This window comes from Pocillopora damicornis, chromosome 12 (genome assembly GCF_964200805.1).
Source record: "Pocillopora damicornis chromosome 12, jaPocDami1.2, whole genome shotgun sequence".
Taxonomy (NCBI): Eukaryota; Metazoa; Cnidaria; class Anthozoa; order Scleractinia; family Pocilloporidae; genus Pocillopora; species Pocillopora damicornis.
Window position 1 is genome coordinate 7,830,733 of NC_142681.1, and position 24,242 is coordinate 7,854,974.

General features: G+C 38.3%; 2 protein-coding genes, 1 long non-coding RNA gene and 2 other non-coding genes across 6 annotated transcripts; 3 read left to right on the plus strand and 2 right to left on the minus strand.

Annotated features, from left to right (window-relative positions):
• Positions 1-4,812: 4,812 nt before the first annotated feature.
• Positions 4,813-10,554, minus strand: LOC149036319 (uncharacterized). 2 transcript variants are annotated; one of them, XM_089189241.1, is made up of 3 exons: positions 10,470-10,554; positions 5,699-8,839; positions 4,813-5,163 (listed from the first exon to the last, which is right to left on the minus strand). In XM_089189241.1, exons 2-3 carry the CDS (start codon positions 8,802-8,804, stop codon positions 5,141-5,143), a joined length of 3,129 nt encoding a protein of 1,042 aa, XP_089045367.1. In that variant the 5' UTR covers positions 8,805-8,839; positions 10,470-10,554; the 3' UTR covers positions 4,813-5,140. The 2 variants fall into 2 exon arrangements, with proteins under 2 accessions (XP_089045367.1, XP_089045366.1); XM_089189240.1 differs by lacking the exon at positions 10,470-10,554 and having other exon boundaries at positions 5,699-8,948.
• Positions 10,555-16,928: 6,374 nt separating this feature from the next.
• On the plus strand, positions 16,929-17,576 carry LOC149036320 (uncharacterized). Its single transcript, XR_016181589.1, has 2 exons — positions 16,929-17,064; positions 17,174-17,576. It is a non-coding gene; the product is annotated as an uncharacterized LOC149036320 (long non-coding RNA).
• On the minus strand, positions 17,518-21,423 carry LOC149036321 (uncharacterized). The gene is made up of 8 exons (XM_089189242.1): positions 21,077-21,423; positions 20,519-20,579; positions 20,021-20,284; positions 19,626-19,781; positions 19,353-19,469; positions 18,633-18,791; positions 18,034-18,189; positions 17,518-17,592 (listed from the first exon to the last, which is right to left on the minus strand). Exons 1-8 carry the CDS (start codon positions 21,278-21,280, stop codon positions 17,552-17,554), a joined length of 1,158 nt encoding a protein of 385 aa, XP_089045368.1. The 5' UTR covers positions 21,281-21,423; the 3' UTR covers positions 17,518-17,551.
• Positions 21,424-22,365: 942 nt separating this feature from the next.
• On the plus strand, positions 22,366-22,438 carry Trnar-ucg (transfer RNA arginine (anticodon UCG)). Its single transcript has one exon. It is a non-coding gene; the product is annotated as a tRNA-Arg (tRNA).
• A 721-nt stretch (positions 22,439-23,159) lies between these two features.
• On the plus strand, positions 23,160-23,232 carry Trnar-acg (transfer RNA arginine (anticodon ACG)). The gene has a single exon. It is a non-coding gene; the product is annotated as a tRNA-Arg (tRNA).
• Positions 23,233-24,242: the final 1,010 nt, after the last annotated feature.

The following is a 24,242-nucleotide window of genomic DNA, read 5'->3' on the forward strand; positions in this document are numbered from 1 at the left end:
TTTTACGGCTAACGGTTAATATCTTTCCATTGTTGCCACTAGAAATGTTTTTTACCGTTAACTCTTTTACGAGCTAAGGTTAAAATTTGTCAAGTTTTACGCCTAACGGCTCACAAAAATCTTATTAAGACCCTCTATCAAACACTGTTGCTGCCAATTTGTGATTAGGAAAAATGAAACTGTGATCAAAAGTATTTAACAAAGTCACTGAGAATAGGAACTGATCAATTATCAAATACGATCAAGTAAAGGATCAAAATGGTATGTTTTTTTCCCTAAAGCGATTAACTATGTACGAGACGTGAACTAATGATTCTCATTTCAAAAAATGTTAATACCAATAAGAAATATATCTCCAATATTGCAGAAGATCATGTAGTGAGAGTTAAACTGCCCAGTTTTCATGCGACTTTCGAAAATTCAAAACGGAAATCGAATACTAAGGGAGAATTAATGAGAGGGAGATATGGAGAGCGAGTTAGCATTTGCTCAGAGGATTTGAGCGTTCCAACTCAAGTGAATGAATTTCGGTTTTGTACGTCACAATTTAATGACCAATGATGGAATTGAACATGTAAAAATACCATATTTCATTCCTTTTTTTTAACAGGAAACGTCAAGCTTCTGTGTCCATCCGTTTCGAAAATTAGAATTTCATTACAAGATCCCTACCAGTAAAACTAAAGCCTCTTTCTTTAAACGGTAAGCTATCTGTGCGCGATAATCAACTTTTCATGAACTGATCTGGAAAACCGATCAGCAGTTTACTCCGCAGTGAATCTAATTCGGTTTATAGCTTCGAATCGATCATATGTGGTTCACCACACCACACCTTTTAACGTGTACAACTCTCGTAACTTAACACCGAGTCACACAACGCGTGACGCTTTCATGAACTAATCGTTTGCCTAATCTCGAGATGTGAGCTTGGGCCGCCTCTGCTGACATCAGTAAAGGACATTCTGCATGATAAATATGTCTTAATATAGAATTGATTTTAGTTTTTGACGCGTGATTGTGGAAACCATCAGTTCCTCAAATTAAACAATGCTGAACAATCTAAGTTAATGAGGTTGAAATATATTGTATGAAACCGTAAAGGTTTGAAGAAAGCCATATAACGGTGGAGATATGAAGCATCCGATCAACAGAAAAGTACAATTATACTATGTATGCAATAACCTTGAATTAAGAGAGTTTTAGTTCCTCTGAGAAAACTAAAACATCTCTCTTCGTGGGCGCGCAGCGTCATGAATCTTCTTATGCGATACTCTGGCGCTTAAACAGACAAAAAAAAGATTTGTGCTTGTATGCCCGTCTATCGCGTCCTACTTGGGTCGAAATTTTTAAGAGTTAGTGTTCATATGATAAACTGCTTATTGACTGAGTTTGGTTGGGTCGGATGGGAAAATATTTGGCACTCTTTTATCACTCATGATGTAATCGGAACATGAAAAATGAAAAGTGTTATTCTATTTTTAATGGAGAACGTCAAGCTTATAAGTGTTGACTCTGAAAAGTTTGATTTACATAACAAGATTGATCACAGTAAAACCTTGGTTTCTTTCTTTAAACGGTAACTTATCTTTGCGTGACAATCGACTCATTGTCGTCGTGAACAATTCATTTTCTAGCGGGTGTGATTTGTATTGACTGTATTTCGATTTAGCACGTCACTCTTTTCTGACTAGTGATGGATTTTAGCGTCCAAAAATGATACATCTTACTCTGTTTGACCGGAAAGTCAGGCCTCAGTGTTCATCCATTTTGGAAAGATTGGATTTCCTTGACGAGATCGATGAGATCGAGAGTACAACTAAAGCTTCTGTCTTTAAACAGTAAGCTATCTGTGCGTGAGAATTGACTCATTGTACTCGTGAACTTTTCATTTTCTTGCGGGTGCAATTCATGAATTAATCGTTTCTATTTCTTGAGATGTGAGCTCGGGCCACCTCTGTTGACATCAGTAAAGGACATTCTGCATTATGAATATGTCTTAATATAGGATTGATTTTAGTTTTTGAGCACATGATTGTGGACACCATAAGTTTCTCAAATTAAACAATCTTGCTAATGATGTTGAAATATATTGTAGGAAACCATTACGGTTTGAAGAAAGCAATTTTACGGTGAAGATATGAAGCATTCATTCAACGCAAAAGTAGGCTCATACTATGTATGCAATAACAGTGAATTTAAGAACGTTTCAGTTTCTCTAAGAAAATCAAAACATCTCTCTTCGTGGGTGCGCAGCGTCATAACTTATCTTCTTATGGGAGACCTTAGCGCTTAAACAGACAAAAAAAACGGATTACGGCGTTTAGAACTGAAATATGTACCGTAGAACCCACCGTTAGTATCTAAAAATTTAAGTGAATGGTGTCTCGACCATGAAACGCTTGTGTACGGGTAGAAAACGGAAATTCAAGTCGAATCTACCATGATCTCTTAATCGATCGTTAAACCCTCCTAAAAACAAAGTCAAGTTAATTGCTAGTGCAGATCATAGCTAATGGAAAACCACGTAATGGAGCACTACGGAATTCCTATGATATCTGTTCAAGCATTTTCCGTGGTATGATGCTTCCATTTCATACATACTAAGTTTTTTCTAACTGTCCAACAAAGATTGGAGGCCAACAACTGTGAAAATACTTTGTTTATTTCATTAGAGCCACAAATGATACTACTAAACAGTGTGAATCCTTATTTGTATTAAAATAAATTCCATTTCTTAACAATTCTCAAATAGAAGATTAAATAATTTTTCAAAGATTTAAAGGTGAGAAGGAAAAAAAAAGGTGACACTATATGATTATTTTTGACTGTTGACAAAGAAATTAAAATTTAATATAGATCAAATAAAAAACCCTTTGAAGGTCCATTGCAACAGTTTCCAGTTCATACACATATACAAAGACTGTTTTATTTCCAATCCAACAAAAGCTGCCATAAGCAGGCATTGAAAGATAAAAATCTATGATAATACAAATAGGGATTTTAAGGCAAAAGGGTAATTATTTAGATCTTGTGAGTATAGTTGTCAGTTGGGTAACTTCTCCTTGCAAGTGCATTGCCTTACCTCAACTTTTAATTTCTTTTTTTTCTTTTCTATCAAAGAAATAAAAAATGTCTCAACTTAGGAGGGAGAGGCCACTCCTACACGGTGGATGCGGTGACCATGCCCACCACGTCAACCTTATTAAAAATATGAAATATGAATCAAAATGAAATCAACTGTCTCTCATTCATTTTATAAATGTAAATTTGCAGCAGATTAATTCAGCCATGACTGCAAATGATAACTTCTTACCAAGCCTGAGGGCCATACAAGAGAACATTTTCCTGAGTTCCTTACAAAAACAGCGGATGGCCAATATTCCTCAGTAGAATTTGAGCAAGAAAAGTTAGCAAGTGATTCATTACATTGCAATTGGACTAAACTTTTTAGTTTTAAATTTGGTGCCTTTCAAAACAAAAATATATGGATTATGATCGTTTCACAGGAAACGGTCTGCATGGAAAAGTGCAGAACAAGTAAGAACCAGATCAGTGCTGGTGATTACCTCCATACTACCGTAGTTATTCGGTTATGAGGCGCACTCGGCTATAAGACGCACCCCCAATTCGGCTACTTCATTATTGCGTGTTTTCAAACCGAAAATATCGCTAAAATACTTAGTTATAAGGCGCATCGTTGTTTGGGGAGTAAAGATCGGTCAAGTTTATTGTAAATTCTTTCATAAACTTACAAAAAAGCGAAAAAGTCGCGTATTGATTTTAGTTTACCGTTAATTAACAAAAGCAGAATTGTCGCACACGCGACCACACGCACAAACAAAAGCCTTGATTAAACAAAAGAAAAATGTCACACACATAAACAAAAGCCGAAAAATGTCACACATTTAATCACATGAGATAAACAAAAGGCAAAAAAAAGTCACACATTTTATGACAACCTCTCGGTACATATTAATTTTTAGCCTTCCCTCTCGGGAAACATGGTTTGATGCTACTCTGGTTTGCAGATTTAATGAATGTAACCGAAGAAGATACAATTCATAGACCCAACGTTTCGACAATCCTGTCAAGTGCCTTCATCAGGGGTGATCTAGACGCTGTAACTTGAGGTGCTTTTCAATATGATCACTAATTAGCGGCCTTTTTTTTTCTGACGAGGTGTAAATAGGCGTCAGGAAGCAAACCGTCATCGTCAAGATCTAGACCTCCTCCCAAAAACATTCAAAAGGATGTTTTTAATGCGCTTATAGCTCTCAAAAAGGATCCGGACAGGCTCGTATTATCTGCTGACAAGGGTAATTGTGTTGTGGTTATGGACAAACAGCAATATCACGACAAAGCTTTGTCTCTGCTTAATGACAAGAGTACGTATGCTGTCTTAAACTCTGATCCTACCAGAAAAACTCAAACACTCCTGCCATCCGCAAGCGATTTTAAATTTCTGTCTCCAAAGATCAGTTCTGGCCACTTTAATGTTTTACTTTAATGTTTTATGGCCATGTGATTTGAATGTGACATTTCCACATCAGCGTGTTCTTGAGCTTTGGTAAAGCCGGATGTGATCCTTCTCTACTAGAGCAGATAACTTCAGACACGTATTTCTCTTTCCCCTCTTTTAGTCGTATTTTTAAGCTCTGTACGATTTTTTTGTAATGTGAAGTGCTTCGGATTTATTTTTAGGAAACGCAACGCTTCCCCTTTTGCGAATCCTATCTTAACGCCACTTAAAAAGTGTTTACGGGCCGGCACGACTCCTTACAAAAGGCTTGAAAATACAAAAATTAAACCCGATTTTAGTGGTTTGTTTAATTTTTAAACTGTACTACTACTGTCTTAACTTTACTGAATTCGTTTTACTCAAAAGCTTTACGTAGGTCAACATTGTTTCGTGTTTATTATATCAGAATATAATTTTTGCGTGAAAAACAAAAAATTGTCGAGTACATAACCATTACCTCCTCCTGAGAATATTAGTAAAGAAAGCACCAAAACTTGGAATAAATCTCCCCTAACCTGGGATAGCTCTTTTTTTTAATGTCAATGAAATACCGGATAGAGTATTTTCTCTACTTATTTCTATTTTATTTATCCATCTAAAAGTATTTTAACTTGTCATTATTTACTCTGTCGGGGTCTTTTTTCCTGCAAGAAAAAATTTGAAATAACCCAATTTGTTATTACCTAAATTAACATTTTGGATATAAAGCAAATACAATTACACCAAGCACAATATATATAAATCATTGGCTATTACTTGTATCTCATTGGTAGAGAGGTATCTGTGAGATTCTATACTTTACACCAGAGAGCGGAGATAGTAACCCTTCAAAAAGGAAAACAAGTGTGTGTATCTACATATATATATATATATATAGGAAGTCTGCAAGTCGATTTTCGCGTGGAACAGTGCTCAATACGTTGAAGCAGAGCAGAATAAATATTATGAGAGGAAAAAACGGCGCAACTACATATCCCGACAAGCCTGTTTCGTGAATCGCTTCACTCTTCAGGGGTTTAAACCCCTGAAGAGTGAAGCGATTCACGAAACAGGCTTGTCGGGATATGTAGTTGCGTCGTTTTTTCCTCTCATAATATATATATATATATAGATATTAAACTAGCCTTGATGTTCAAGGTAACAACTTCACGTCCAATCCAACTTTAATTTATGAAATACCTGTTCTCACTGAATCTTGCCGCTGCTTGTCAAACTCGAGTCTCACATCATCTCCAATCAGCGTAAACGACGCCCACTCAGACATTTTGTTCAAGCCGTTTTTTCTCATCCATTTCATGGCATGATGAAGGGATTCACTGGCACTTCCACCTTCAATGAGGTGTTCGTAGAACCGAATCATCAGCTGCTCTGTTGCTGAGTCTGGAATGGCCCACAGCGCAACCAACACCGAGCGAGCACCGGATCCTAAGAACGCACGGGCAATTCCTATAACTCCCTCGGCTCTTCTCTCTCCACTTCCACTGTGACAGCAGCTAAGTACCACCAGTTTAGCTCTGACTTTCACTCGTGAGACATCAGCCATCGTCAACATGTAAGCTTCCTTCGGGATAGCGTTTTGACTGTTGGGAGTAGGAATGGGGGAGAGTGCAATTTCTCCTCTTTCCGCGTTACCATGGGCAGCAAAATGTATCAAGCTCACTGAACTTATCCGCTCAAGTATCGCCTGCTTCGTTGCTTTCTCTTCAACTAGAGGCGGAACACCCACCAGTCGTCCGACCATCTCCGCTTCCTTTCTTGCACCTGGCAATGGTTGCAGCCAATTAACCTTGGGATTGCCTATTACCAAGGCACCAGTGTTGCTGTGATAGTCCTCTGGACTATCTTGAATGTTCTTGAGTGTTGTCAACGAAGGAATGATACGGATCTTATGAGTCTCTGACAAGTATTCGGCTCCTTCCTTTTCACTCAGGGCAGCAAAGGGAACTTTGTACAACCTGCGGTCAGGAACAATAATGACTTCAGGCTCATCAAGCAAATCATAAACGGGAGCAATGAACATTTTGTAACACAAATATAGACTTGAAATCACTTTCTCGTCCTCGTCCTCGTCCTCGTCCTCGTCCTCGTCCTCCTCCACGAGTCGCAATCTTGCTGAGCTCTTTTGCGCAGGGGAGAGAAGTTGCAATTTAATCGTACTTAAAGACCGATCTTCACAATCTTTAGTGGGCAAAATACCAAGACTCCGGAAATTATCATCCAAAAATTGACTCAAAGACAAATCTTTGGGTAACCCAGCCTGAACTAGATTCTCTTCTGGTGATACTCTTCTATAGTGAAGGACTCCACTTGTTTTCAAGATCCACAAATGCAGACGATTCTGAAAATAAGAAATGTACAGACAAGTACAGTTATTTTTCTTTCTTAAAATGTTCTCAATGCCAAACCAAGATTGTGGATTAGCAGAGATGTGCGTTTCAACCGAGTACTTCTCTGCCATTAAGTCTGATAGGCCTCTAGCTCGACCCAACTCCTCAACATAAAGAGCATCCCGAGCATTTCCGGTGTCACAAAGCAAAGTACAAAGCAGTTTGTAGGGAAATATTCCTGTGTGCTCCAGAAATGATGTTTTGAACTGATCATTGGCGCCCAAGAAATATCTCAGCTCCTCATACTTTTCAATGCACAGATGAAGACACGACAGGAAGTCTTTGATTTTATATTGGTATAAATACAAAGCGGCGTAACTTCCAAGGATTTCGAACTCTTTTCTTCCATCTCCAATATCTCTGGATATGAATAAAGCTTTCTCCAAGCATACTTCCGAAGCTTCAAAATCACCAACAGTTCTAAACACAATTCCAAGGTTTTCATAACATGATGCTTCCCCTCCTCTGTCGCCAATTTCAGTTGTGATGACAAGCGCTTTTTGGAGATACTCTTTAGCCTTGTCGTATTGGCCAAGCGACTGAAACACAGTACCTAGGTTTACATAACATGATGCTTCCCCTCCTCTGGCGCCAATTTCAGTTGTGATGACAAGCGCTTTTTGGTGATACTCTTCAGCCTTGTCGTATTGGCCAAGCGACTTTAACACAGTACCTAGGTTTACATAACATGATGCCTCCCCTTCTCTGCCGCCAATTTCAGTTGTAATGACAAGCGCTTTCTGGAGATACTCTTCAGCCTTGTCGTATTGGCCAAGCGACTCAAAGACAGTACCTAAGTTTCCATAACATAATGCTTCTCCGCTTCTGTCGCCAATTTCAGTTCTGATGACAAGCGCTTTTTGGTGATACTCTTCAGCCTTGTCGTATTGGCCAAGCGACTGAAACACAGTACCTAGGTTTCCATAACATGATGCTTCCCCTCCTCTGTCGCCAATTTCAGTTGTGATTACAAGCGCTTTTTGGTGATACTCTTCAGCCTTGTCGTATTGGCCAAGCGACCTAAACACAGTACCTAGGTTTCCGTAACATGATGCTTCCCCTCCTCTGTCGCCAATTTCATTTGTGATGACAAGCGCTTTTTGGTGATACTCTTCAGCCTTGTCGTATTGGCCAAGTGACTTAAACACAGTACCTAGGTTTCCATAACATGATGCTTCCCCTCCTCTGTCGCCAATTTCAGTTGTGATGACAAGCGCTTTTTGGAGATACTCTTCAGCCTTGTCGTATTGGCCAAGGGACTGAAACACAGTACCTAGATTTACATAACATGATGCCTCCCCTTCTCTGTCGCCAATTTTAGTTGTGATGACAAGCGCTTTTTGGAGATACTCTTCAGCCTTGTCGTATTGGCCAAGCGACTTAAACACAGTACCTAGGTTTACATAACATGATGCCTCCCCTTCTCTGTCGCCAATTTCAGTTGTGATGACAAGCGCTTTCTGGAGATACTCTTCAGCCTTGTCGTATTGGCCAAGCGACTCAAAGACAGTACCTAAGTTTCCGTAACATAATGCTTCTCCGCTTCTGTCGCCAATTTTGGTTGTTATGGCAAGGGCCCTCTCAACATATTCCTTTGCTTTTAGGCTTTCGCCAAGACAATAAAGCATAATTCCATACACTCTGTATAAGTCAAACAGTATCCTCCCGTATCTTTCCGCACTTATGTAGTCAGAGATATGACGATAAGCGCTGAAAAGAATGGTATAGATGTCGCTGTAAAACTGTAGCAGCGCCGAATCAAATTGGTCTTTGCTGTTTTGATCGGTGCAAGTTAGCAAAATCAAACATTCGCTGCATATCTCAATGGCTTTCTGAATGCGATCTGAGTTGAGCAAGAACTGGGCAACAAGTAAGGCGATGCTCATGAAAGGTGTCATGGCTTCTGCTGTTAGGTTTCCATTGCAATCCTCTCCTGTTATCAGGGAAACATTATTTTTATTAACACAATACTAAACAAAAAAAAAAGAAAAAAAAAAAGAAAACGGACGGAGTGGATCGGTAATTTGCTCGAACATAACCACATCACTGGTCTTACCTTTGAAGACGTTAATCCAGTGACTGAAATATGGCAACAAGCAAATGACATCAGAGATAGGAGGTGGCTTGACTTTCAGTAATAATCAATAGTCATATTTAATAGTACTTCATATTTCTTTTGAGGAAGGGAGAGGTGGGGGATGAATTTCGGTTTTGTACGTCACACTTTTGTGACCAATGATAGAATTGAACATGTAAAAATAAATTATTTCATTCTTTTTTTTAATAGGAAACGTCAGGCTTCTGTGTCCATCCATTTCGAAAATTGAAATTTCATTACAAGATCGATACCAACAGAAATAAAGCTTCTTTCTTTAAACGGTAAGCTATCTGTCAGCGATAATCAACTCTTCATGAACTGATATGGAAAATCCGTAGTTTACTCCGCAGTGAATCTATTTCGGTTTTGTACGTCACATTTTTATAACTTCAAATCGACCATTCGTTCCCTATACAAGTCCTTATGACGTGTTTAACTCTGGTAAGTTAACACCGAGTCACACAACGCCTGACGCTTTCATGAATTAATCGTTTGCTTTTTCTCGAGTGTGAGCTTGGGCCGCCTCTGTTGACATCAGTAAAGGACATTCTGCATGATTGATCACGTGATTGTGGGAACCATCAGTTTCTCAAACTAAACAATGCTAAACAATCTTAGTTACATTCTGGTTGAAATTTATTGTATGAAACCTGAACTGTTTTAAGAAAGCCATTTAACGGTGGAGATATGAAGCATCCGATCAACGGAAAAGTACGCCTATACTACGTATGCAGTAACATTGAATTTAAGAAAGTCTTAGTTTCTCTCAGAAAATTAAAACATCTCTCTTCATGAGCGCGCAGCGTCATGACTTATCTTCTTATGCGAGGCTCTAGCGCTTAAGCAGACAAAAAAACAGATTACGGCGTTTAGAAAAATATGTACCGTAGAACCCGACGCTAGTATCTAAAAATTTAAGTGAATGGTGTCTCGACCATGAAACGTTTGTGTACAAGTAGAAAACGGAAATTCAATTGGAATCTACCGCGATCTCTGAATCGATCGTTAAACTCTCCTAAAAAAGTGTCAAGTTAATAGCCAGTGCAGATCATAGCCTCTGGAAAACCACGTAATGAAGCACTACGCATTTCCTATGATGTCAGCGTGGGACAGTCTAGTTTTATGATCATCAATTTCTCAAATTGAACGATACTCAATAACCTTGTTTTAGTTAATGAGGATAAATTATACGGTATAAAGCCACAGAGATTGAAAAAATCCGCCGTAGACTCAATTTATTTCACTGTGGTGACGATTCAATCGCGCCATCAACCGCTTTAACGAAGGGCTAACACTCGAAACGTAACATATTGCAAACATAAAGATCAGGTACTGGATAAAGTAAATAATAAAGGGATAAAGTAGGCACTGGGCTTTGCCATAAGAGCCTTACCTCTCTACAGTTACTAAATGACTAAGGCTGATAACAACCGAGTGACTAGAAAAGATTTTCAACCGCACTTACCAAGATGTTGACAATGTGGCTGATGCTTTCAAAATGAAACAACAAAAATAACGAATTACTTTTCACAACCTTCCGAAACTTCCGCTGTCACAGTGTTTAATGCATCCAGATCACGTGTGTTCAGGATATTCCCTTCCCCCTCGGGGCTAATCGAAATAAAAGGAAAAGTTTTAAATTGCATATTTTTTTGTGTGCCCGTATGCCCGTCTATCGCGTCCCATTTAGGTTAAAAATTTTTAACAGTTAGTGGTCATATGATAAAATGCTTATTGACAGAATTTGGTGGGACCAGTGGGGAAAATATTAAGCTCAGGGTCATGAAGAAAGGACCTCGCTGCGCCCCCTACCACTCAATAAGTACACAGTATTTCGGTTTCGTACGTCACACTTTTATCAGTCATGATGTAATTGAACATGGAAAATGAAAAGTGTTATTCTTTTTCCAACAGGAAATGTCAGGTTTCAGTGTTTACCCCTTTGACAGGTTTGATTTTCATCACAAGATCAATCACAGTACAACCTAAGTCCCTTCTTTTTAACGCTAAGCTATCTTTGCGTGATAATAAACTCACTGTCTTCGTGAACTTTTCATTTTCTAGCGGGTGTGATTTGCATGATCGAAGCCAAAACTACTAAAAAAACCAAGTGACTGTAATTCGGTTTTGCAAGTCACACTTTTATAACTAATGATGGTTATAAAATAATTGAGATAGTTCGCACGCTCTCAATAGGCCAACTAGTTAGTTTAGATGAGATTATGTAAACACAGCTTGTTTGGACGTCACACTTTTAATGTTTGCCGGCGCAATTTGAAAACATTTCAAACTCAAAGTTTTCCCAATACTCGCACAGTAATCTCAAGTGTAAGTGATAAATATTGGAATTGGAGGGGTATGTGCTAATTTTTGATCTAGGGTTTGGCTTCCATCCCTTCCCCAGTGAGGAACAAGAAGAGGGAAAAAGAGGAACTAGCACTCTTTTGCCTGCCTTGATGACCATGAACTGTGTGGCCCAGTCGAGGGAGTTCAAGTAAAGACGACAAATATGCAACAAAATGCGCAGAAAACATCGAAATGTAAGGAAACAAGGAAAAATTCTGGAAAAAAAACATTTTTTTCTACGCGCCCTACTTTCAAAGAAACACTTGGAAAACTGTATATCACTGAAAAGCTTATAAAGTGTTGAAGATAGTTTTAAAAGTTTGTTTTTTTCCCAGCAAATTTAATTTCAATGTTTTCTCTAAACAAAGAGTAAATGAAATGGAAGTTTGAAATTTGACCAGATCTTGTTGACAGTAACCTCAAATCAAAACTCACAAATCACGGCAGTAACAAAACAGTTTTTGTATGGAATTTCCCGCACTTTGTCAAGGCCCGCGAAATTTATTTATTTATTTATTTGTTTGTCCACGAGAGAGAAGTGCTTGTCACGTGGTTTCTATTTGCGTTCAGTGAGCCGTGAAGACTGGATTCCAGTCGGCGTTTTTTCATAGTGTATTGTACGGCGGCCATTTCTCTTCTCAGTCGTTGGGTTTTTGAATTCGGAATTTCTTGTTTGTTTCTTGGGGATTTTTGTTTCCAAGATAAGGATAAGTCATTTCATATTTTCACGGGTTCTTTGCGTGCTTTAACTTTTCAATTTTGTTGTGGGAGCTTCACGATTAAGCTCTCACGAAAGGCGATTACGTTTGTACACCTGGTTTGTGTTCTTTCTTTCATAATCTGAGGCGTTTGTTTCGTTATTTCTTCAGGTGTCTATAACAGAAGATTTTTTCACGTAAGCCAACACGCTGAAACGCGGCTTGTGTTCAGTGCAGGTTGCACAGGAGCTTTTACGCTTTCACAAGCCAACATTTATCGGCTTGGACCTTCGGTGCGGGTTGTGCCAGATTGAAAGGAGTCACTGTACTCTCGCAAGCCAACATTTGTCGGCTTGAATGTATTTGTGCGGGTTGCGCTTCAAAGAGTCTCAGGGTGATACTACAAACATGAAAGGAGACAATACATATTTCACCAAAGCCTTTCGCTCCATAAAAGAAACCTTTTTGTAACAGAAAAATGTAAGGTGGAATGGAAGCATTACAGGAACTTTGAAGAAAAATCTTGCGTTCACCAACAACCCTGTCGAACACCATCTTGTTGTAAAACGTTCGATACCTTTCTTCACTGTGGCGTCTTATTCAACGGTTTAGTTGACTGCGAGTATTGCTCAGTTTACAATCCGCTAAAAGATTACATCTGACAGTATAATTCAATGCTAAACTGAGTTGACTACAAACATGTACGCCCTTTGAGTATTTGGCTTGTCACGCAATACCGGTGACAAAGGAACTTTAGCGGGTAGGTGAAGGGCAAAACTCCAGAATTGAACTCTTGGAACCTACAAAATATTTTATTTTGTAAACATTTTTATAATAGTGTCATCGTTGTCTGGTGACAAACAGTAAAATACATTTATTTATTTATTGCAGGGAATTATTCTTGTTTTTTTTGGCGCTCTGTGCCTGTCGTACTTATTAGGGGTGTTTTTCTTTCCAATAAAATTGCAAGAAATACCCTAATAGCATGAAAGAGAACCTTTTGTACATTTTTACAACACCATGCTACAAAACGCAGTGGAGGGAATGTGCGGCTTATGTGAGGCTGGGGTGCTATGTTCCGTGGCCAATAGCTGGGGCTTGCATAAGGAATTGGTACTATTAACCACTGTTAACAGACCCAATTTACCGTTTAAAACCTTAAACCACAGAGGGGCCGACATATGTGCGCTCGGCACAAAATAAGGTCGATCTCATCTTCAGGACCGGTAAATTTGAAAGCCGACTCGTGACTTGCGATATTCTTGGTGCATGAAAGTAAAGGAACAATTTCCGTTTCACGCATTCGATCTCTAGTTTTGTAACCACAAACTCCGCCAATAAGCGACTTGAACGAACAACAACCTTCTATTTTTTATGTAACAAAGTTGACCGTGTAAGTTGGTGTATTTGTGAAAAACAGTCCGAAACCCCGCCTCTAAGCGAGCAATGGGCTTCGTGTTATTACCATAAACCAGGTTTTGTTTACTTAGGCTTACTATTTTTAGCAGGTGCCAAATTTAGCTTTTCAACGAGTATTAGCCAAAGGTCCGATCTCCGCAACTTACATTTAAGAGATTTCGATGTTCACGACAACAAAAAAGCTTAGCAGTAGTGACGTCTTTTTACTTTCCCCTTCCCCTACCCCCTAAAAAATAACTTTCCATTGTATGATTTGCATTGCGTGACGACTCTCCGTATACAAAACTACGTTGCCTGCAACATATGTGAAGTGCTACTAAGCATCGATCAGATCTACTGCACCACAAACCGAATAACACTCACAGTCAACTGAATCGCTGGATAAGATGCCACAGTGCAGAAAGATGTCAAACGTTTTATAACAAAGGTTGGTGACAGTTCGCAGATTGACAGGCAGTTTCATCGGACGCTATAAATACGAAGAGCGACAAGATAGCCACAGTAAAATGGTCTTTGGATCTTTCTTCTAAGGCAAATGAGGTTAGAGCATTTGGAAATGTGTACCCATGTGCATTTTCCGGCGTCATATGGGTTGAATTTTATTAAAGTATGTGTGTGACTCGCGACTGGAATGTTGACCGCGAAAGGTGAAATGACTGCATTTTAACGGACTCTGAAAAGCTTTCGTATCGCTCTCATTCATTTGCCCAAAGAAATTTTTACAGTAATATTTAGAACATCTTTTCGTTATTATATCGCCCAAAGCTTAATCCATTTGAAGGTTTAGCACATGCTGAAAATTAACTTTGCTCACAAAGTACTTTTACTGAAGAGAAATGTATGCTTTCGAAATTAAATTATTTTACACTCAAAGAGAAACGCAGTGTATACAAAAATCGTTTTGTGAGGTCTTATGAGGTTGAAAAAGAAGATTTGAGAGTTAAAAAGACGAGATTGTGATTCATTTTTGAATGCGAAGCCCTCAAACTTGTGCAATAATTTGCTTCTAAAAATGTCGATTTTAACGGAATTTTGTTATTTGTATTTTCTCTGAAATAAAAAGATATTTTGCGAAAAAAAGTATCCAGTGATTTTAGTTATAGTCTAGCTTATCTAATATTAAAATAAGAAAGAAATCGAATTTTTAACTCTTGCCGCGAAATTTAGAATTTGTCTGATTTTTACAGACAAGCGCTCTTAAGATTTTTGGTTCAAATCTCATGTTTCTGAGAGAGCTGACAGGACGGAGAGACTGGAGTGATGAAAATCTTGCATTTGGAATAGAATCGTATCTTTTGAGTTATTTGTTTACGCAAGGGTACGGTGCATTGAATGCAGTAGATCCTGGCAAAGCACCGCAGGTTGTTAAAGGTGTGATTCACCAGAGCTCGGATCACTCGGAGTTCTGGAAAATTTTGGCGATCAAGGCAACTGACAAAGGTACCCGTGAGCTATCGGTGCAATTTCTTGGCAATAATTTTTGGGTAAAGGGTTAAATCTCTTCTCGTCCTGGAAAAGATGGCGTTTGGGCAAGACGTCTATGGACAAATAGTTGAATATATTTGCAATATCTATTTACTAGGAGATTATGAATAGTTTGTAATCTCTTGCTTCTTACTGAAATTGAACCAGAGTAAAAATAATTATTTCCAAACGTTCAATATCTAAACTGTATCACGATACGATAACATGCGAAATTCTCCAATACATAATGTCTCCAATATATAATGTCATCAGCTTCACCGTCACAGTTTCATACGAGTTGTTGTTCTTATTGTACAATATTTTCAACGACCTGAGTCACTAAAAATTCAAAATTTTTCCCTCCGAGTAGTGATAAATCTCTTTGAAAAAATATTTTCCGTTCGTTTGTAGATTTTTACGGAGTTTTGATTTAACACATACCTACCTCTTCAATTTAAAAAAAAAATCAAACCTGAATAACAATACAAATTCCCAAAAGTTTTATGGTTTAACTGTTAATTGATACGTTAAGTTACCTAATAAACTTACAGTGTATTTAGGAACCTCAAGCAAACTAAGAGGGCTACGAGGACGTGGCAATACAAAAAATTAAACGGGCAAAACAATAGCTTAGCGCGTGCATTTTAGAACTTTGTACATTTCTAAGCCGTCCTCTGTATGACCACAACGTGAAATAACCAAAGTTTGCATGGTCTGAGAACAGAACCGATGTGGCAAATGATTTCAGTTTCCATTTGGAACTCAATGCGGTAAGGGACGGTAAACACATCCAGTCTTTTGCAAAATTCTAACTACAACATAAATTCATTTTTTAATCGACACCTTCTTCGGCGTTTCCGTCCTAACTGCAGGGCGTGAAATTAATATTTTTCAGATAGCCACTTGGCTCCTAAATTCTTCAAAGTGGTAGCCAATTCAAAAAAAGTTGGTCGCCTTTTTCAAAGACAAACAAAAGCTTTTTAGATAGACCCTCCAAAATTAAGGGCCTATACAAGTATAAATATTTTATTTCTCAGGCCCTTTATACAAACAACTTCAACAGCGGAAGCATAAGGAATAAGAGTTTAATGAATGAGTTGTTTCTTGATCGGAATAGATTTCATTTTTGAGTGTAATTCACGCCTTTTCCACGCTTTGACCACGTCTAAGAAAGGCCCCCTGGCCTAACGGATAAGGCATCTGACTACGAATCTGGAGATTCCAGATTCAAATCCTGGCGGGGTCACTGTTATTTTGAGTAAACAAACTTTGTATCCAATGAATTTCTTTTATTTTTTTAAGTCACCTTTCACCAAGTTATGAGGCCAGATACCACATATGGGGCGTAGTTATGTTTGCTACCGTAGCATTACTGCATTTGCTATCAAAGAGTATTGAATGTTTATCGAATATTCTCCGGCTTCTCTGATATAGGTCATCCTTTAGTAAAATGCAACCACTCCCAGTTGAGTTATGATGCTTGTCACATTTGCTTGTTTTCCCAAGTAATAGGAAGTCAACTTAAATTAAACCTCAACACAAGTGAAAACTAAAGCATTCCTAGTTAACCCATTGGTTAAACGTATTCATAAGTGAAAACATAGTCACTGTCACATAGCATGCTATTAAGAGCGCTTTGCAATGGAAAGTCGTGAAACCAAAACCAAAGTTATCCAGGCGGCCAATCAGACGAAAGGAGAAAACCTTTAAGAGCCAATGAAAACTTAAAATAAAAGCAATCAAACGGCCTGAAGGGCGGGGAAAACGCGGACGACGATTTCGTGATTGGTTTTAGTTTTGCGTCTGATTGGTTCAGAGAATGGTGGCAGTTCTCAGGACCAATCACAAAGCGATGTCAGATTACTTTCGACACCCAACTTTAAAGGTAAATACTATTGGTTTGATACATCGTCGAAGTACAATCATAATACGCTAGCTATCCAGGTGGTGCTGAAAACCAATTACGTTCTAGAATTTGATATCGATTTGATTACAGACGAGGACATTATGTTAAACCCAAATGTAACCCTTTGTGCGCATGTTCTTCCTCACCACAGCGACAGTGCATAGACGTGCTGATTTTAATTGGAGTAAAAATTGCCGAACTCAGAGGACCAAACCACTTCATGCAAGGTAAGGCTCCAGCTAGCAATAGTCATGCTAAGTTATGCTCTCATTTCAGTGTCTGGTTGGAGGAAAAAGTGTTGATATTCAGCGTGCTCTGTATTCTTTTTGTTTTCAGTCGCTTCAATCACATTTGTGAATAGACAAGATTTATATAGCTGAGATTATCTCCATCCGCAAGAAGTTTTCCCAACAGTTTGCCGGTACCTATCATAATGCAAACATATACACCTCATTTGCATCTCATGTTTATTTGAATAAAAACGAGACAAACAACTCTGAAAAATTTGGTTAGCAGTCACCAAATAATTATGAAATATGACAATGCTACATACATATTTACAAAAGCTTTAAGAAATGATGTTCTGAAAATTGAAATCTTTATACCTTTACACATAGTTGTTTCATTTATTTTCTTACAAAAGTTTTCAAAAGACAATGAAATATAACGAACTCAAAGTAACAAACGACGCCCGGCTTTGAAGTTATTGAACAATTAAAAAGATAAAAGACTGTGTCGCTCACATTGACGATGATCTGTTGAATAAAAAAGAGAATCCGAGTCAATGTTACGATTTTAAGTCAAACGAAAGAAAAGGTAATACTACAGTTAACGCAATGCTAATTATTGACAGGTTTTTTTCTTTTTGGCATTTGATTTACTGAACAGCGCTACACCTACTTCCGTATATTGTCTTACTGGCCAACACCTTACGAGGTCTTACGACAATATTTGAACTCAGGGAGCTTATAACAGGCATTTTACAGGTTACTATTGTTTTTCCCATTGGAAACAGTGCTTGCCAGAACAGGATCTAATGGGTGATGGTAAGAATATGGACTCCCCAGACAGTTAAAAAAAGATTGGGCGAGGAAGTACCAAAGCTGAGAGGTACATTGACAGTTCTAGTTGTCTAACTGATTTGTCACTAAAACTAAATATGTGCAATCGTATTTCACAAGTTTTCTTATTCATACCTTTAGCTGGCTCAGTGGAGGCCTTTAAATTTGATCTGACATTCTTCATGGCTTCAAGATCATTCGCTCTGACTGGAATGTTTATAACTTCAAGACATCCAGCGTTTTCCAATAGAGTGTCAAACCACGATGGTTGAAGGTCAAAATAATCTTTGCCTAGATAAAAGATAAATCAATTTTTGTTTAGTTATGATGGCAATGCTGAGAATTTCATTTAAGCATAAATATACCTGGGATTTTTAGCTTACCAAACCAAAGTGAGTTAAATTGAGCGAGACACTTTTCTAAACTGCCGCATAAACCGTGATCTTGAGCAAGAAAACAAGCGAACTCTTTTTAATTAAATTACCTCCTCCGAAAAAGGGTTGATCTGACTGGATAAGTCACGAGTCTTTAATGCAGAAGAAATCGTCACAGTTTGAGCTTAAACAAAGTTGGAAGCAGAGATGTGTGTTCGTTTTGTAACGCCTCTAGCTATCTTGGAAAAAAAAGTTCACCTTAATACCAGACGGGTTTGTCACTTTCAGAATACACTACTTCGTAGAGATGTGGACTATTTCTTATATAGAATGGTATTTTACAATTTTCCATCTTCACACGTTTAGCTGGCTCAGCTGTGGGGGCCTTTGAATTTGATTTAGCATTCTTCATGGCTTCAAGATCTTTTCCTTTAACCGGAACGTTTTCAACTTGAAGACATCCAGCGTTTTGGGATAGAGTGTCAAACCATGACGGTTGAAGGTCAAAATAATCTTTGCCTAGATAAAAGATATTTTAAGTTTTATTTTATGATTGCAATGTAGAGAATTTCGTTTCCACATAAAGATACCTAAGATTTTAGCTTACTGAACTAAAAGTGAATTAATTTCAGCGAAACACTTTTTCTGAACCGCCGCAAAAACCGTCACCTTGAGCACTCGATAAAAGAACAAGCTAAGTCTTCAATTAAAGCTCCCTCCTCTGAAAAATGATTGATCTGAGTGGGTAAGTCACGAGTCGTGAATGCAGCAGAAATCATCACAGTTTGAGCTTGAACAAAGTTGGAAGCAGGGATATGCGTTCGTTTTTACGCCTTAAGCTTTCTTGGAAAATAAGTTCAGCATAATACCAGAGGAATCTGTGTTATTTTTGTATGATGTAACACCTCATGAAGTTGCTCACTGAATTTGAGTCTGGCGAGTACATTGCAAAAGTACTAAAGCTGAAGGGTACATTGACAATTCTAATTAGCCTAATAGGTTCGCTCAGAAGACACTACTCCGCACAGATGTGGACTATCACCTATGTAGAATCGTATTTTAAAGTTTTCTTCTACATACCTTTCTTCATGGCTTCAAGATCTTTTGCTTTAAGTGGAACGTTTTCAACCTGAAGACATCCAACGTTTTTTGATAAAGTGTCAAACCATGACGGTTGAAGGTCCAAATAACCTTTGCCTAGATGAAAGATGATTACAAAATCAAAGCCGATAGATGGAAGAACATGTTATCAATTCTGAGTATGTAACTGTTTTCTGACTCTTAAGACTGCACTGCTTTTGCGCAGGTGTGGACTGTAAAGGAATGGTAATTTACAAGTTTCCTTCTTCATGCCTTTAGCTTGCTCAGTGAAGGCCCTTGAAGTGGATTTAACATTCCTTATGGTTTCAAGATCTTTTGCTCTAACTGGAAAGTTTTCAACTTTGAAACATCCACCGTTGTTGGATGGAGTGTCAAACCATGATTGTTGAAGGTCAAAGTAAGCTTTGCCTAGTTTAGAAAAAAAAAAAAAAGAAGCAGAAATAAAAATAAAAGTGCATGGAAGAACAGTTAATGAAATAAAAATATTTATTTTTAGTAAAAGATGATGCAGACCCCTCTTTCCTCTCCAACTACGTCCCATAACGCTTCCCTGGAACACAAAATGAGTTCATAAAAAACAAGGCAGTCGTATCAACCGCGTTGTCACCACTCAGTTGATGCGACGCCATCCCAATTTACATACTCACCATTAAATATTTGTGGTTTGCTCCGAGACTCTTCTACTTCCGTTTTATTCTTCTGGATAGTAAAATTAAAGCCCCCCTCGAGCTCGGCAATGTTCTTCCTTGCCTCCTGTAGCTTTTTGTCTATTGATGCCATTTGCTTAACAAAATCAGATTGAGTTCTTTGCACAGTTTGTTTTAGCTGGGACAGTTTTCCTTTGAGATCAGCAATGTCTTTGTCTGTCCCAAAGAGAGTTTGTTTAAGAAAGGCGATCTCCTTCTCTTTAGCTGTTAAAAAACAAATGAATATTTTAAGTACTTAGAATATTAGATTGAACAAATTCAAGGTTTGAGTGATAATGTAAACTGGGAAAACACAAAAAACGGAACTATTTATGACGGAACGAGAAGCAGTAGGGAGGGGGGAGGGGGTAAACGACTTATTATCAGTGGAGCATCGGTAACTCCTTGTAATCCGCGCGCACTTTTCTTTTCATGCATGCGTGACCACATAAAACTAACCGTTAATCTCTGTTTCAAGGTAGATGATCTTCTGTATTAGTTGTTCCTTTTCTCTCGCAGACTGAAAAAAAAATTTGCCAACATATTGATTTCTTAATTAATGAAATTAGAAGAGAGCAAAAAAGCTGGGATACAAAGCACTATCAACTTTTTTATCCAGCTTGAAGATGGTGGAATGTCGAAGAGTGGCGTCATAATCTAAAAATTTCATTTGCGCGCGCTTTTTCACCTCTCCACGAAGAAAAAAATGTTCAAACTCAGTTACTTGAACGCCTTTAATGCAGAAAAGTTCTAGTTGCGTTGAATGTTTCTCCAATGTTGGACGGACTTAAAATTGAGCTAATTTTGGAGGGAACCGTTTTACAAGTCAAATCGAAACTAATTACGACCCATTTTCAAAGCTTATATATTGAATCAGGTAGTCTTGCGCGTTCGCCTTTAAAATCACTTGAACTTCCTTTTTCGCTGCCCCTTCGGATAACAAATTGTAACTTTTACAATAACTAAACCTACTTTTTAAGGAAAGAAAAAAGAAGTGTAATGATGAGAAACGCCCACCTCATTAGCCATGATCCGTGCCCCATGTGAGGCCTCTAAAGGCTCATGATAATTCTCAGCAGAACGATTTGTGACATTGACTTCTTCATCAAATATTCTCGCAGAACAGGATTTCCTCACAGACTCTTTGTCACCTGAGTTGTTTTTGTTCATTTTGTAACTGATGTCTTCATTCAAAGCATTGGATAAACTAGAAAAATGCATTCTCTTTCACGGTGCTATAGCATGAACTGAGCTCTTAGTGCGAAACAAAGTTTCGATTTGTTTATGACTAGTTGCATGGTAACGTGTTTATGCCGTCACATTGTGGCATCACGCCGGATTTAAAGTATTAAGTCTGGGCACTAGAATTTTGTTGAAGCCAACCATAGTTGGCCATTATAACGTTTTTATAATGTGAAATCGATAATGGATAACACGGGAAATATCAGCGGACAACGATGTACATAGAACCCTTCACAGCAGAATAGTTGATGTCATTGAGCGGGTTTCCTTCGTCCAAAGGAAAATGTGCGAACATTTAGTACATTGTGTAAAGAATGCTTACTCCATGTCCAGAGTGCCAGCGATCACGAAGGGGAAAATACCGAAAACAACTGAATAACTCCAAAAGACTTTAGGGGTGATGGCTTTTACGACTAACTGTGTTAACGGTAATGTTTTACGATTAACTTTAAATACGACTAACGGTTAAAAATAACCTTCCCCTTAAATTTAAGCCGAAATATTAAATAAGCACCCGAGCTCCTATTCGAGGAAATAAGGTAACTGATTTAGTTTGAGCAGAAACTCAGAAATTACTCTTTGCATAAAACGAAAAGAATGCTGATATTTGTAGAAAGGAACAAATTCACAAGCGAAAACGAAATACGTGTTTTATCCTATGCTGGGGCCTGTTAACATGGAGGCGAGGGACCCCAGATAGGTGATGTAACCTGCCCAGCCGTGGTAGAAAAATGGCCTACATACAATCTCACAACTCCGAGTTGCCGGGGTGAAGTTTCTCGAGGTTGTAGTCACGCTTGCATTTAGTGAGATTAGATGTCACTTAATAGCGAAGTGAGGTAAAACGGTGCCGTTTATTTTCAAACGTTTATCAATTTTCATTTATTTTCCTCTAAGGGTTTCTATTTGAATGAGAGCTAAAATAGGATTATGGTTTAGTCTTCCTCTTCGACATGGATGAATTGTTCTGAAAGTGAGTTGAATATTTCTTCAGAGCGATTAAGCCTCCTGTACACCTGCAGGAGAATTGCCTCTTTGCTTTGACACTAATCTGTCTCAAGAAAGGCCCTGTGGCCCAATGGATAAGGCATCTGACTTCGAATCAGAAGATTCCAGGTTCGAGTCCTGGCGGGGTCGCTGTTGTTTTGGTGAAATAATCTTTGTATCTTCTGAATTTCTTTCATCCTTTTAATCGCTTTCATGAAGTTATTAGTCTGGATAAGAAATTAAGTTATGTTTGGTAGAAGAACATCGCTACACATGCTTTTCAAACAAGTTATTTGTTTTTGCATTCTGATTCCGGCTTCGAATTCTACAATATACGACATAAGTCATCCTTTGGTGAAATAGTACCTCCACCGGAAATCCTTCCGCATCTACCATGGAAATTGGTTTGATTTATCACTGATCATTGATGATTTCTGTTCTCCTCAAAGAAGAGTCAAATCAATGATTATGTAGGACGATGAAAAGAAAACGAAGAAGACATACTCTCACATATTCCAGAGGGAAGGACGTGATCCAGGGTTTATCTTAGAATTTCGCAATATCAAACAAAAGTCGCGATTGTCGTCAGTTTTTACAGAAGTATTTTACTTTTTTTCTAAGGTTAAATCAAGCTCTGCTTATTTCATCCTTGTGCAAAGAATCGAGAGAAAATCTGGTAGAAAAAAAAAGAGAGAAACGACTAGAACGAAAAATATAAATATTTTATTTCTCAGGTCTTGTATACATTACAACAGCAAAAGCAGGAGCAAAAAGAATTTATTGAATAAGTTCTTTGTTGATTGGGATAGATTTCATTTATGAGCATAATTCACGGTTTCTTTTGTGCTTAGAGCATTCTCTTATTCAGAAAGGCCCCGTGGCCCAACGGATAAGGCATCTGACTACGAATCAGGGGATTCCAGGTTCGAATCCTGGCGGGGTCGCTGTTATTTTGATTCTTTTATCATTTTAATTGCCTTTCACCAGATACCACAGGTGAGGCATAGTTAAGTTTGCTGGAGTAGAATTACTGCATTTGCTTTTAAAAAGAATTGAACTTTTACCTAATATTCTCCGGCTTCCAGAATACAAGTCATCCTTTCGTGGAATGCAACCCCTCCCGGTGGAGTCATGATGCATGTCACATTTGCTTGTTTTCCCAGTCTTCATTGCGGTCTCTGGGGAAAAGTATGACCCGGCATTTCAAACAGCTGGAGCGAAAAGATTTTTGGTTCAAATCTCATGTTTCTGAGAAAGCTGACAGGACAGAGAGACTGGAGTGAGGAAAATCTTGTTTTTGGGATAGAATCTTTTGAGTAATTTGTTTACGCAAGGGAACGGTGCTTTGAATGCAGTAGATCCTGGCAAGAAGCACCGCAGGTTGTAAAAGGTGTGATTCGTCAGAGCCCAGATTTCTCGGAGTTCTGAAAAATTTTGGCGATCAAGGCAACTGAAAAGACGGCGTTTGGGCAAGACGTCTATGGACAAATAGTTGAATATATTTGCAATATCTATTTACTAAGAGATTTTATAACATAGCTAGTAAATTTGTCTGATCAAATTCAATTGCGCGAGCGTGCTTCATAGTCCTTTTGTGCACGCTCATGACGTCAGCAAACATATCCCTCGAGAAAAAAAATTTCCATCGGGTTGAAAATGTTATAAAACAATTGGTTCGTACGTCAGCTGTTCGTTCATCGAGATATGAAGCACTTGGGAAGTTTAGAGAGCACTCAAGAAGCTAGAGTTGCTCTCGGCTACGCCTCTAGCAACTCTTACGCATCTTTCGTGCTCTCCAAACTTCCCGCGTGCTTCATATCTCGATGAACGCACGCTGACGTATGAACCAATTGTTAAATAAATACTTTGTAATCTCTTGCTTCTTACTGAAATTTAACCAGAATAAAAATAATAATTTCCAAACGTTCAACTGTATCACGATTCGATAACATGC

Bases quoted from the DNA above. Each gene is read 5' to 3' on its own strand.
- LOC149036321 (XM_089189242.1), bottom strand. From the start codon at position 21,280: ATGCATTTTTCTAGTTTATCCAATGCTTTGAATGAAGACATCAGTTAC. The intron at 20,285-20,518 runs GTTAGTTTTATG...GTTTTTTAACAG, and splicing joins CCTTGAAACAGAGATTAACG to CTAAAGAGAAGGAGATCGCC. The intron at 17,593-18,033 runs GTATGAATAAGA...TTTATTCAACAG, and splicing joins CTCCACTGAGCCAGCTAAAG to ATCATCGTCAATGTGAGCGA.
- LOC149036319 (XM_089189241.1), bottom strand. From the start codon at position 8,804: ATGACACCTTTCATGAGCATCGCCTTACTTGTTGCCCAGTTCTTGCTC. The intron at 5,164-5,698 runs GTATTTCATAAA...TTTTTCTTGCAG, and splicing joins GCAAGATTCAGTGAGAACAG to GAAAAAAGACCCCGACAGAG.